The sequence below is a fragment of the Hemitrygon akajei genome, chromosome 18, assembly GCF_048418815.1.
Source record: "Hemitrygon akajei chromosome 18, sHemAka1.3, whole genome shotgun sequence".
NCBI lineage: Eukaryota > Metazoa > Chordata > Chondrichthyes > Myliobatiformes > Dasyatidae > Hemitrygon > Hemitrygon akajei.
The window spans coordinates 7,137,972-7,151,516 of NC_133141.1; the positions used below are offsets into that span (position 1 = coordinate 7,137,972).

At 43.2% G+C, this 13,545-nt stretch overlaps 1 protein-coding gene across 2 annotated transcripts in view; it reads left to right on the forward strand.

The window, feature by feature from the left end:
* Window positions 1–2,413: 2,413 nt before the first annotated feature.
* The window catches only part of gosr2 (golgi SNAP receptor complex member 2), a 76,803-nt gene continuing 65,671 nt past the window's right edge, over window positions 2,414–13,545 (forward strand). For both annotated transcript variants that reach the window (XM_073070715.1, XM_073070716.1), the window contains exon 1: window positions 2,414–2,570. In XM_073070715.1, coding sequence (XP_072926816.1) covers window positions 2,542–2,570 — 29 coding nt within the window. In that variant the 5' untranslated portion in view covers window positions 2,414–2,541. The remainder of the gene's footprint in view (window positions 2,571–13,545) is intronic.

Sequence of the window (13,545 nt, forward strand, 5' to 3'; positions counted from 1 at the left end):
ATCGAAGTAAAAATTTAGGACGTTCATTCTTGTACTGCCCTTTACAAACCTTGAATATTCTGAAGTGCTTTATGAGCAATACAATTGTTCTGAAGTTCAGGCACTGTTCCAATATAGGAATTGTGACAACCAATTTGTTTAAAGCAAGCTTCCGTAATCAAGTCTATAAGTCTATAATGGAACTATTATTTGTTATATAGTGATTTGAGTCTGCAACAAGAGAGATTGTGAAAAAGTCCTTTTCAACTTTGACCCCTCTCTTTTTAACATCAGCTGCATGGTCATGGCCAAGCTGTAATTTTAACCAACAGATCCAAGGCAGACCCTACCCCTGTGAGGACTGGAGTCAGGCAAGGCTGCTTCATCACACCAACACTTGCCACAGTGTTCCTTGTGACAATGCATGAATTCTTTTAATGTTGGACGGACTTTGCACAACAGTGAGGCTTAACAGAGTGAGGTCTTGGTTCAGTGTGGAAAAGAACTTTCCAGCCCTTTGAGCTGCGCTACCAGAAATCCATCTTTTAACCCTAGATTAATCACATGACAATTTACAATGTAAAATTAACCTACAAACCAGTACATCTTTGCACTGTGGGAGGAAACTAGAGCACCTAGAAGAATCCCACTTATTCCACAGGGAGGACATAGAAACTCCTCATGGAGGAAGCCGGGATTGAACTCTGAACTCTGATGCCCAGAGATATAATAGTGTTGCGCCAACTGCTACGCTACCATACTACTGGCCATCTTCCTTCTGCACTTGGTCCTGGTGAAGGGGTTCTACTTGTAATGTTGTCCATCCCTGAGTTTATCCAGCAGGTTGATTTTAGCTCCAGATTCCAGTACTTGCAGTCTTTTGCCTCCATTGTACTAAATACTCTCTTCAAGATATGCCCACTTTGAGGAAACATTCCTCCTCTCTTCAACAAAAAAACTCTCACTGCTCCCCCTCTGTAGTTTATATTAGTCTTCCACCAATCACCACAAGACCATAAGATACAGGAGCAGAATTAGGCCATTTGGCCCATCAAGTCTGCTCTACTATTTCATCATGGCTGATTCAATTTTCCTCTCAGCCCCAGTCTCCTGCCTTCTCTCCGTATCCCTTCATACCCTGACCAATCAAGAATCTATCAACCTCTGCCTTAAATATACATAAAGGCTTGGTCCCCCATAGTTGCCTGTGGCAAAGAATTCCACAGATTCACCACTCTCTGGCTGCATGGTGAAAGAACACCCCTTTATTTTGAGGCTGTGTCCTGTGGTGATAGACTCTCCCAGCATAGGAAACATCCTCTCCACATTCACTCTATCAAGGCCGTTGACTATTTCATAGGTTTCAATGAAGTCACCCCTCATTCTTCTTCCTCACCTGCCAGCCACTACCTCACCACTGGTAGCTTAGTGGTTGGCACAACACTCTACAGTACTAGCGACCAGGGTTCAACCCCGCTGAAGGAGTGGACGGGCCTATTCCATGCTGTATCTCAATAAATAAATACTGCCAATCTCCCCTCCGCACTCTCAGTCACGGTGCAGGATCTCAATCCAAAATGTTGTTCACCACTTTACGGTACCCCCGGATTCTGCTCAAGCGCTGAGCTCCTCTAAATAGCAGTATACTTTTCCTCACAAAAATATTTGTCCCACTTCTGCAGCCCAACATCATATTTCTGAGCTGACACTTTATGTTATTATCATTGCCGACATCGGCATAAGGCACGACGTTTGATTTTGTCAGAATATGTTTTTGTAAATAATGGTAAAAAACACGTCAGAGGTTATTTAAGTAATGTTATATGCACTTGTGCCTGTGTGTTTGGTTCAGATTAACAATACCCCAGCGTTATGTTTTAAATTATTTTTGGAGGAAAATAGAATTAATATTACAAGTCAGTGATATTTCGAAAGAACTTTCAACAGTTTTGTTGAAAGATGATCGGTCTGAAAAGTTAAATATTTTTCTTTCTCCACTCTGCTACCTGTTTGTTTCCCTGAGCTGCAGCTTTCCGCCACGTTGCTATTCCACTGTTAGTTTAGTTTTTTCTTTGGCAGGGAGGCACATAATTAAACTGGATACAGCTTGTTGACATTCATCCCGGTAATGTCAGCTCTGGAGGTACTGTAGCAGCAGAGAGGTGCACATTGCCCTGCAGAACTGGAGCCACTTGCTGAAGGCGGAGGCAGATAAAAGACCTTAAGGCGTCCGCTGAAGTCGCCGGTAGAATACGCCCTATCTTTTGCCGTTAAACTATGGAAAGGAATGCCGAAGTGGAGTTAGGTTCACGAGAATTCGGAAAAAAATGAAATCAAATAGGAACTCGTTTTAAAAATAATAATTAGAAGTGTAAACCATTTGAATTGGAAGGACGTGGGATTCTCCGGCACAGATTGTTGCGGCGGGTCCTGAAGAGGGAAATCAAGTGGTGACGTGTTGCTGAGAGAGGCCGAGGTTTCGAGCGTCATCCCCGGTCTCCCGTTCTCAGATATCCCGAGTTCCAGGCCTGCGTCCCGGCCTCCGGTTCCGGGCCTCCCAGGATGGAGACTTTATATCACCAAACCAATAAGTAAGTGGCACTGTTTGGTGAGGTGGAGGGCGGTGGATAGGGGTAGGCCCATTGCTCGGTGTCCGCGGACACTCCACCGGGCTTCCACCCCAGCCTTTTGCAGATAGGGTGGCTTAGTGTAACACTAAGAATGAGACGAAAAGGTTGTACGGATGTCGACGGAAACAAGTTAGAAAGTTGTCAGTGCATAGCACTCAATTGATGGGCCCAGTGATTTCCTCCTCCAGATGTAGGAGGGCAAACTAGCCAATAATATAAAGCAGGATAGTAAAAGTTTTTTCAGTTATATAAAGAGTAAAAGGGAGGAGAGAGTTGATATTGAACCGCTGGAAAATGATGCTGGCGAGGTAGTGATGGGGGACAAAGAAATGGCAGATGAACTTAATGGGTACTTTGCATTAGTCTTCACTGGGGAAGACACAAGCTGTGTACCAGAGGACCGTGAGTGTCAGAGAACAGCAGTGAGTGACATTGCTATTACAAAGGAAAAGGTGCTAGGCAAACTCAAAGGTCTTAAGGTGGATAAGTTACATGGACTATATCCCAGAGTCCTGAGAGAGGTTGCTGAAGGATGCGTTTGTCATGACCTTCAAGAATCACCTGATTCTGGCATGGTCCCAGAGGACTGGAAAATTGCAAATGTCACTCCACTCTTTAAGAAGGGGGTAAGGCAAAAGAAAGGGAATTATAGGCCATTTAGCCTAACCTCAGTGGTTGGGAAAGTGTTGGAGTCTGTTATTAAGCACGAGGTTTCAGAGTACTTGGAGACTAATGATAAAATAAGTCAAAATCAGTATGGTTTCTGTAAAGGGAAATCTTGCTTGACCAATCTGTTAGAGTTCTTTGAGGAAGTTACAAGCAGGATGGACAAAGGAGAGGCAGTGGATGTCATCTACTTGGATTTTCAGAAGGCATTTCATAAGGTGCCACACATGAGGCTGTTTAACAAGATAAAATCCTGTGGCGTTACAGGAAAGATACTGGCATGGATAGAGGAATGGCTGATGGGCAGGAGGCATTGAGTGGGAATAAAACAGACCTTTTCTGGTTGGCTGCCAGTGACTAGCAGTGTCCCTCAGGGGTAAGTATTGGGACCGCTACTTTTCACATTGTCAGTGATTTACATAATGGAATTGATGGCTTTGTGGCAAAGTTTGCGGATGATACGACGATAGGCAGAGAGATGAGTAGTGCTGAGGAAGCAATGCGATTGCAGCAGGATTTAGACAAATTGGAAGAATGGGCACAAAAGTGGCAGATGGAATACAGTGGGAAATGTATGATAATGCATTGTGATAAAAGGAACAATAGTGCAGACAATTATCTAAATGGGGGGAAAGGTTCAAACATTAGAGGTGCAGAGGGACTTGAGTGTCCTCGTGCAAGTCTCCCAGAAGGTTAATTTACAGATTGAGTCTGTGTTAAAGAAGGCAAATGCAATGTTGGCATTTATTTCAAGGGGAACAGATTATAAAAGCAAGGAGGTAACGCTAAGGCTTTATAAGACACTAATCAGGCTGCAGTTGGAATATTGTCAACAGTTTTGGGCTCCATATTTCAGAAAGGATATGTTCTCATTGGAGAGAGGCCAGATGATATTCACGAGGATGACGTTGGGAATGAAAGGGTTAACATATGAGGTGCGTATGGCAGCTTTGGGCCTGTACTCATGGGAATTTACAAGAATGTGGGGGGATTTTATTGAAACCTATTGAATGTTGAAAGGACTAGATAGGGTGGATGTGGAGAGGATGTTTCCTGTTCTGGGGATATCCAGAATTAGAGGGCACAGCGTCAAAATTGAGGGGCGACCCTTTAGAACAGAGGTAAGGAGGAGTTTTTTTAGCCAGTGAGTAGTGAATCTGTGGAATGCTCTGCCAGAGACTGCAGTGGAGGCCAAGTCCGTGGGTACGTTTAAGGCGGAAGTTGATCGTTTCCTGATCGGTCAGGGCATCAAAGGATATGGTGAGAAGGCAGATGTATGGAGTTGAGTAGGATCCATGGGCCGAATGGCCTAATTCTGCTCATATGTCTTATAGTCTAAGCTGACAGGAATGTGACAGCAACTCAAATAACCATGCGTTACAACAGTGGTGTGAAGAAGAGTATTTCTGAACGCACACCACATCAAACCTTGAAGTGGATGAACTACAACAGCAGACCATGAACATAGACTCAGTGGGCACCTATTATACCTAATAAAGTGGCCACTAAGTGTAATTGGAAACATAGAAAATCTACAGCACAATACAGGCCCTTTGGTCCACAAAGCTGTGCAGAGCATGTTCTTAATTTAGACATTAACTATAGCCTTCTATTTTTCTAAGCTCCATGTACCAATCCAGGAGTCTCTTAAAAGACCCTATCGTATCCATCTCGACCACCGTTGCCCCTGACATCTCCTCTGTACCTACTTCTAAGCATCTTAAAATTTTTTTGGCATTTTGGGGAAAACAACAACTTGTGATTGCAAATCATCCCCTATATTGCAGGTGCTGTTATTTTAACAATATCTAGGTTTTCCCTGTACAATTCTGGAAAAATAGTTGGAACTACTGAGCAGATCAGGCAGTGCCTTCAAGATCAATGAAATGGAGGAAAGAAAGAGATGACTCGATAGGTTGAGTGACTCCATGTACCATTTAAACTCTGTGCTCCTTCCAGAGCAACACCTGCAAAATGCTGGAGAAACTCTGCAGGTCAAGCAGCATCTATGGAGGGGACATTTCAGGCTGAGACCCTTCACCAGGCATTTGTGGAGGGGGGGGGGTGTGGCAGGACTGCACAGGATCAAAAGAAACTGCAGAAAGTTGTAAACTCAGTCAGTTTCATCAAGGAAACTAGCCTCCCCCAGCATTGAGGACATCTTCAAAGAGCGATGCCTCAAAAAGGTGGCATCCATCGTTAAAGACTCCCATCACCCAGGGCATGCCCTCTTCTCATTACTACCATCAGAAAGGAGGTACAGAAGCCTGAAGGCAAACATTCAATGTTTCTTGCCCTGTCTGAATGGACATTGAACCCATGAATGCTACTTCACTACATTTTATATTTTTATTTTTGCACTACTTAGTTAATTAAACTTTTTAATATATATACTTGCTGTAATTAACAGTTTTTATTATATATTGCAATGTACTGCTACCACAAAACAACAAATTTCACAACATATACCGGTGATAGTAAACCTGATTATGGTTCTGATAACTGAATCAGTGAAGGATCACACCAACTTGGGTGTTCAACAAACAAGGAACTGCAAATGTAAAAAGAAAGAAATAATAAGCAATAAATAACACCATGAGATGAAAAGTTCTTGAAACTCAGTGGGAACATTTCAATGATGGGGGAAGCAAAATTTGGTGAAATTATCCCCATTGGTTCAGGAGCCTGATGGTTGAGGGGTAGTAACTGTTCCTGAACCTGATGGTGTGAGTCCTGAGGCTCCTGTACCTTCTACCTGATGGCAGCAGAGAGCATGTCCTGGCTGGTGGGGGTCCCTGATGATGGATGCTGCTTCACCATGACCGCGCTCTGTGTAGATGTGCGCAGTGGTGGGGTGGGCTTTACCTGTGATGTACTGGGCAGAATCCACTACCTTTTTGTAGGATTTTCCATTGAAGTGCTTTGGTGTTTCCATACCAGGCTGTGATGCAGCCAGTCAATATACTCTCCACGACATATCTATAGAAGATTGTCAAAGTTTTATACGTCATGCCATATCTTTGTTAACTTCCAAGGAAGTAGGAGCACTGCTGTGCTTTCTTTGTAATTGTCAGGTCCTCTGAAATGATGACACCCAGGAATTTAAAGTTGTTGACCCTCTCTACCTCTGATCCTTTGATGAGGACTGGCTTTTGGTTTCCTTCTCCTGAAGCCAATAATCAGCTCTTTGATCTTGCTGACAATAAATAAGATGTTGTTGTTATGGCACTACTCAGCCTGATTTTTTTCAATCACCCTCCTATATGCTGAATCATCACCACCTTTGATTAGGCCACCAACACCCTTATCAATTTTATTATGAGGACTATCCAATTTTTTTTGTGGCAGCAGTACAGTGCAAAGATATTAACATCTATAGAACCATAGAACATTACAGCACAGAAACAGGCCTTTTGGCCCTTCTTGGCTGTGCCAAACCATTTTTCTGCCTAGTCCCACTGACCTGCACCTGGACCATATCCCTCCATACACCTCTCATCCATGTACCTGTCCAAGTTTTTCTTAAATGTTAAAAGTGAGCCTGCATACACCACTTCAACTGGCAGCTCAATCCACACTCCTACCACTCTCTATGTGAAGATGATCCCCCTAATGTTCCCTTTAAACTTTTCCCCCTTTACCCTTAACCCATGTCCTCTGGTTTTTTTCTCCCCTGGCCTCAGTGGAAAAAGCCTGCTTGTATTCACTCTATCTATATCCATCATAATTTTATATACCTCTATCAAATCTCCCCTCATTCTTCTACGCTCCAGGGAATAAAGTCCTAACCTATTCAACCTTTCTCTGTAACTCAGTTTCTCAAGTCCCGGCAACATACATCTCTGCACTCTTTCAACCTTGTTAATATCCTTCCTGTAATTCGGTGACCAAAACTGCTCACAATACTCCAAATTCAGCCTCACCAATGTCTTATACAACCTCACCGTAACATTCCAACTCTTATACTCAATACTTTGATTTATAAAGGTCAATGTACCAAAAGCTCTCTTTACGACCCTATCCACCTGTGACACCACTTTTAGGGAATTATGTATCTGTATTCCCAGATCCCTCTGTTCTACTGCACTCCTCAGTGTCCTACCATTTACCTGGTATGCTCTATCTTGGTTTCACCTTCCAAAGTGCAATACCTCACACTTGTTATAAATTACAAAAAATAATTATTACACAAAAGGAATAATGTTCATGCATTTTTCAGAGATCTGTTGGTGGAAGGGATGAAGCTGTTTCTAATTCACTAAATGTAGTTCTTTAGGCTTGTGTACATCTTCCTTTTTGTAGTAATGAGAAGAGGGCACGCCCCAGATGGTGAGGATTCCTGAAGTGCCGCTCTCGAGGCATCTCCTCTTGGATATGTCCTTGATGGTGCGGAGAGTTGTGCCCGTGATAGTGATGGCTGTGTTTGCAACCTTGTGTGGTCCTGTGCATTGGGAACTTCATACCAGGGTGTGATGGATGCTCTCCACAGTCCGCTATAGAAATTTTCAAGAGCTTTGATGCCACAGCAGATCTCCTGAAACACTTAACAAAGCAGAGCTGCTGGTTGTAATTGTATTAATGATATGTTGGACCCAGGACAGAACCTCGGAGATGCTAATGTCCAGGAGTTTGAAGCTGTTCACCCTTTCCATTGCTGACCTCTCAATTCAAGTTCAAGTTCAATTGTCATTCATTCATGCATGAATACCCATGAATGCAACCAAACAAAACAGCATTACTCTGGGGCCAAGTTACAAAACGCAGTACCAACACTCACACTCAGCACAAAGCACATATACGATACCAATAAAATACAGTCAGACAAAATAAAAATATAGTCCCAAGATTGTTGCAGAAATCTGCAGTCGAACACAATAGGGCTTGTCTTCTGCCGAGCGAACACTAGGGGGCAGTACCAAATCCAGCTTGGGCACTGCGTCGCACCGCCTCTGGTGAAGCGCACCCACTCCGACTCCTCTCTGCTGGTTGGCTGTAAGCAGGTGACACTGTGGCTTGATCTTATCCAATGGCTGACTAGGCAATAAGATTAGGTTGCCGATTCCTACTTATCTGTATGACTAAGTGAGAGATTAAAAACCTTTTGGGGAGGAGGAGAGTGGAATTAGATAGCTCTCTTGCTGTGCACGTCAGGATGATTAGCCACCTCCTCTGAAATTACGTTGGCTTATGATTGTCGGTTGTGCCAAGATACAGTGGAAAATTTGGCTTTGCAAGCCATCCAAATGGATCATTTCAAAACATAAGTACATTTTGGTAGTGCAAGGAAAAAAAATAAAATGCCGAATTTAATGCTTTTGTTACAGAGAAAGTGCAGTGCAGGTACACAATAAGGTGCAAGGCCATGACGAGGTGCATTGGGAGAAGTTAAGAGCTCATTATTAACAACAGTCTTATAACAGCAAGGTAGAAGCTCTGGAACCTGGTGGTTCATGTTTGAAGCTCTCGTATCTTCTGCCTGACATAAGGGGGAAGAAGAGAGAATGTCCGGGGTAGGAGGCACAATTCTTTGACATAACTATTGCAATACTCGGGATTGTAGTGTGTTGTTCAGGTAAAACATAAGGAACCTTGGACTTTGAAAAGTAAGAACTCACTTATATAAAAAGAGTGGCAAATTCAGGTGATTTAAGTACCAATGAAATTGGAAAAGCTACTCTAAGCCTCACATTGAGTATCTGAGTTGATTTTAAAACTGAAAGTAAACACAGAAAAGCTTTATGAGGTCCTATCTATAAAGCTGTCTTTTGGCTCTTACACTATTAATAATTTAGTGGCTGTGTAAGACCATAAGACGCAGGAGCAGAATTAGGCCATTTGGCCCATCAAGTCAAGGCTTGATGGCTACCTGCCATTCAATCAAGGCTGGTACTTTTTTCCCCTCCTCAGCCCCACTCTCCGGCTTTCTCCTCATAACCTTTAATGCCACGGCCAATCAAGAACCTATCAATCTGACTTAAATATACCCAACGACCTGGCCTCCACAGCTGCGTGTGGTAACAAATTCCACAAATTCACCACCCTTGACTAAAGAAATTTCTCCGCATCTCCATTTTAAATGGACGCCCCTCTATCCTGTGGTTGTGTCATCTAGTCCTAGACTCCCCATCATGGTAAGCATCCTTTCCATGTCTACTCTGTTTAGGCCTTTCAACATTCGAAAGGTTTCAGTGAGCCCCCCACTCATCCTTCTAAATTCCAGTGAGTACAGACCCAGAACTGTCCAACATTCCTCGTATGATAACCCCTTCAATCCTGGAATCATCCTTGTGAACCTCCTCTGAACCCTCTCCAATGCCAGCACATCTTTTCTTAGATGAGCTTATATGTTCACAATACTCAAGGTGAGGCCTCACCATTGCTTTATAAAGCTTCAGCATCACACCTCTGCTCTTGTAGTCTAGACCTCTTGAAATGAATGCTAACATTGCATTTGCCTTGCTCACCACTAACTCTACCTGCAAGTTAACCTTTAGGTTTTTTCTGCACAAGGACTCCCAAGACCCTTTGCACCTCAGATTTTTGAATTTTCTCCGTTTATAAAATAGTCTCCACATTTATTTCTTCTACAAAATCCATGACCGTGCATTTTCTGACATTGTATTTCATTTGCCACTTTCTTGCCCATTCTCCTAATCTGTCTAAGACCTTCGACAACCTTCCTGTTTCCTCAACACTACCTGCCTCTCCACCAATCTTCATATCATCTGCAAACTTGGCAACAAAGCCATCATCTAAATCATTTATATACAGCATAAAGAGAAACAGTCCCAGCACCAACCCCTACACAGTCACTTGCAGCCAACCAGAAAAGGATCCTTTTATTCCCACTCACTGCCTCCTACCAATCAGCCAGTGCTCTAACCATGCTGGTAACTTTCCTATAACACAATAGGCTCTTAACTTGGTAAGCAATCTCATGTGTGGCACATTGTCAAAGGCCTTTTGAAAGTTCAAATATACAACATATCCACTGCATCCCCTTTATCTATCCTACTTGTAATTTCTTCAAAGAATTCCAACAGGTTCATCAGGCAAGATTCTCCCTTAAGGAAACCATGCTGACTTTGTCCTATCTTGTCCGGTGTTGCTGAGTACTCCATAACCTCATCCTTAACAATTGACTCTAATATTTTACCAACCACTGAGGTCATGCTAACTGGCCTATAATTTCCTTTCTGCTGCTTTCCTCCTTTCTTGAAAGAGTGGAGTGGCATTTGCAATTTTCCAGTCCTTTGGTACCATGCCAGAGTCCAATGATTTTTGAAAGATCAATACTAATGCCTCCATAATCTCTACAGCTACCTCTTTCAGAACCCTAGAGTGCAGTTTATCTGGTCTGGGTGACATATATACCCTTAGGTCTTTCAGCTTTTTGAGCACCTTCTCTCTTGTAATAATAACTGCACTCACTTCTCTTCCCTCACACCCTATAACATCTGGTGCACAGAATTTTGAATTGAATTGACTATTTCTTATATCCTTCATATACCAGTCTTCTACAGTGAAGACTGATGCAAAATACTCATTTAGTTCACCTGCCATCTGCTTGTAGGATTTTATAAGCTTCCCAATCCTCTGTCTTCCCACTAATTTTTGCTTTGTTATATACCCTGTCTTTTGCTTTTACATTAACTTTGACTTCCCTTGTCAGCCACAGTTGTACTATTTTGTCATTTCAGTATTTCTTTGTTTTTGGAATACACGTGTCCTGCACCTTCCTCATTTTTCCCAGAAAGCTACTAAGCCCATCGGAAATGTTTCGACTGACAGGAGAAAAGGCAAAGGTGGGTTACTGGCACATTAAAACCAGTTGCTCTGGGCAGATGGGTCCTTTCGGCTGTGGTTGGCAGCCATCAAGGAGAAACATAGGAAACCTACAGCACAATACAGGCTCTTTGGCCCACGATGCTGTGCCGGACATGTCCTTAACTTAGAAATTACTAGGGTTGCCCATAGCCGTCTATTTTTCTGAGCTCCATGTCCCTGTCCAGGAGTCTCTTAAAAGACCCTATTGTATCCGCCTCCACCACCATCGCCGGCAGCCCATTCCACGCACTCACCACTCTCTGAGTAAAAAACTTACCCCTGACATTTCCTCTGTGCCTGCTTCCAAGCACCTTAAAACTGTGCCCTCTCGTGTTAGCCATTTCAGCCCTGGGAAAAAGCCTCTGACTATCCACACGATCAATGCCTCTCATCATCTTATACACCTCTATTAGGTCACCTCTCATCCTCTGCCACTCCAAGGAGAAAAGACTGAGTTCACTCAACCTATTCTCATAAGGCATGCTCCCCAATCCAGGCAACATCCTTGTAAATCTCCTCTGCACTCTTTCAATGGTTTCCACATCCTTCCTGTAGTGAGGAGACCAGAATTGAGCACAGTACTCCAAGTGGGGTCTGACCAGGGTCCTATATAGCTGTTACATTACCTCTCGGCTTTTAAAGTCAATTCTAGATTAATGAAGACCAATACACCGTCTGCTTTCTTAATCACAGAGTCAACCTGCGTAGCTGCTTTGAGCGTCCTATAGACTTGGACTCCAAGATCCCTCTGATCCTCCACACTGCCAAGAGTCTTACCATTAATACTATATTCTGCCATCATATCTGACCTACCAAAATGAACCACCTCACACTTGTCTGGGTTGAACTCCATCTGCCACTTCTCAGCCCAGTTTTGCATCTTATCAATGTCCCGCTGTAACCTCTGACAGCCCTCCACACTATCTACAACCCCTCCAACCTTTGTGTCATCAGCAAATTTACTAACCCATCCCTCCACTTCCTCATCCAGGTCATTTATAAAAATCACAAAGAGAAGGGGTCCCAGAACAGATCCCTGAGGCACACCACTGGTCACTGACCTCAGTGCAGAATATGACCCGTCTACAACCACTCTTTGAGACTGGATCTGGGACCTAGTCCAGATGAAGCGTGTCAATCTGAAATGCTAACTGTTTATTTTCTTCCATAGACCCTTCCTGACCCACTGAGCTCCTCTGACTCCTTTGTACAATGCTTTGAATGCAATTCCTGCAATGACAGTTCAGACTAGATGAACTGGAGGGAAGGTTATCTGTCAGCCTTAAGCAATTTAACTAAAGCTTACCGCATGCTGGATTTACATAAACCTATTGTAAAAGATGTTGATTTGATGTTACATGTTTTAAGGGGAAATCTGCACAATGTATAGTATTGAGCAAAAGTTAGGCACAGGTACTGTATAGCAAGGGTAAGGTGCCTAAAACGTTTGCACAGTACTGTAGTGATTTTATATATTGCACTGTACTGCTACCACAAAAGAAAACAAATTTCATGAAGTATGTGAGTGATGATAAACCTGATTTTGATGTGGGTCTTCATTGTGGACTGAGAGTGGGAAGAGGCCAAGGAGTGGGGAGGGAGTAGGAAGCACCAGAGAGACATTCAGTAATGATCAATAAACCAATTGTTTGGAATCAAATGACCTTGCCTGGTGTTTCAGGGCTGGGTGTGTGTCTGCACCTGCACCCCCCCCACCCCACCCCGGAACTCCTTCTCTGCCATCTGTACCACCCCTCTCTCGCAGGACTGCATTTTCGCCATTCCCAACATTCTTTGCTCCTATCAGGTTTACAATCTCGCTCTCCGCTGGCCGGTGCGGTAGTGGTATCTGCACCAGGCTTCGAGGCGAGTGGTCCCGGGTTCGAATCCGGCTGGCTCCTCGCACGCTTTCCGTCTGAGCTGGGTTGAGTGTTGAGCTGGCAACTCAGCCTCTTTAAAAAAACCAGACAAATGCTAAAGAAGTGGCAAGGTGACCCGATGCGTCACAAGGTGTGGAGAAGAACAACAAAACAAATTAAATTCCCAGGAGTTAAGGAACTTTACACTGAAATTGCAATGCAGTATGCCAAATTTAGGCTGATTTTTTTTATAAAGTTTGCACAGTTAAGATCTGTAATGGTCTTGGATACTTAACAGCATTCAGTTGATCACACTTTATTTGAATTGTGCAGTTCTTCAGGTGTACTTACACTGCAGGTTGTGGTACGATATTAGTTAGAGCCATAAAGCATTCTGCTAATGTCCAAACCACTGAAACAAAATACAAGTTTGATGACGAGCGCTATGTATTTTTGTGGTGGAACACTTATATTGGAGTGGTACTATATATTTAGAGTAGTGGCAATCACTGAGTACATGATAATGGCGATAATGATAACTACAGCATCAAAAAATACCCAGAGTCTGTCTTCTGTTTCTAATG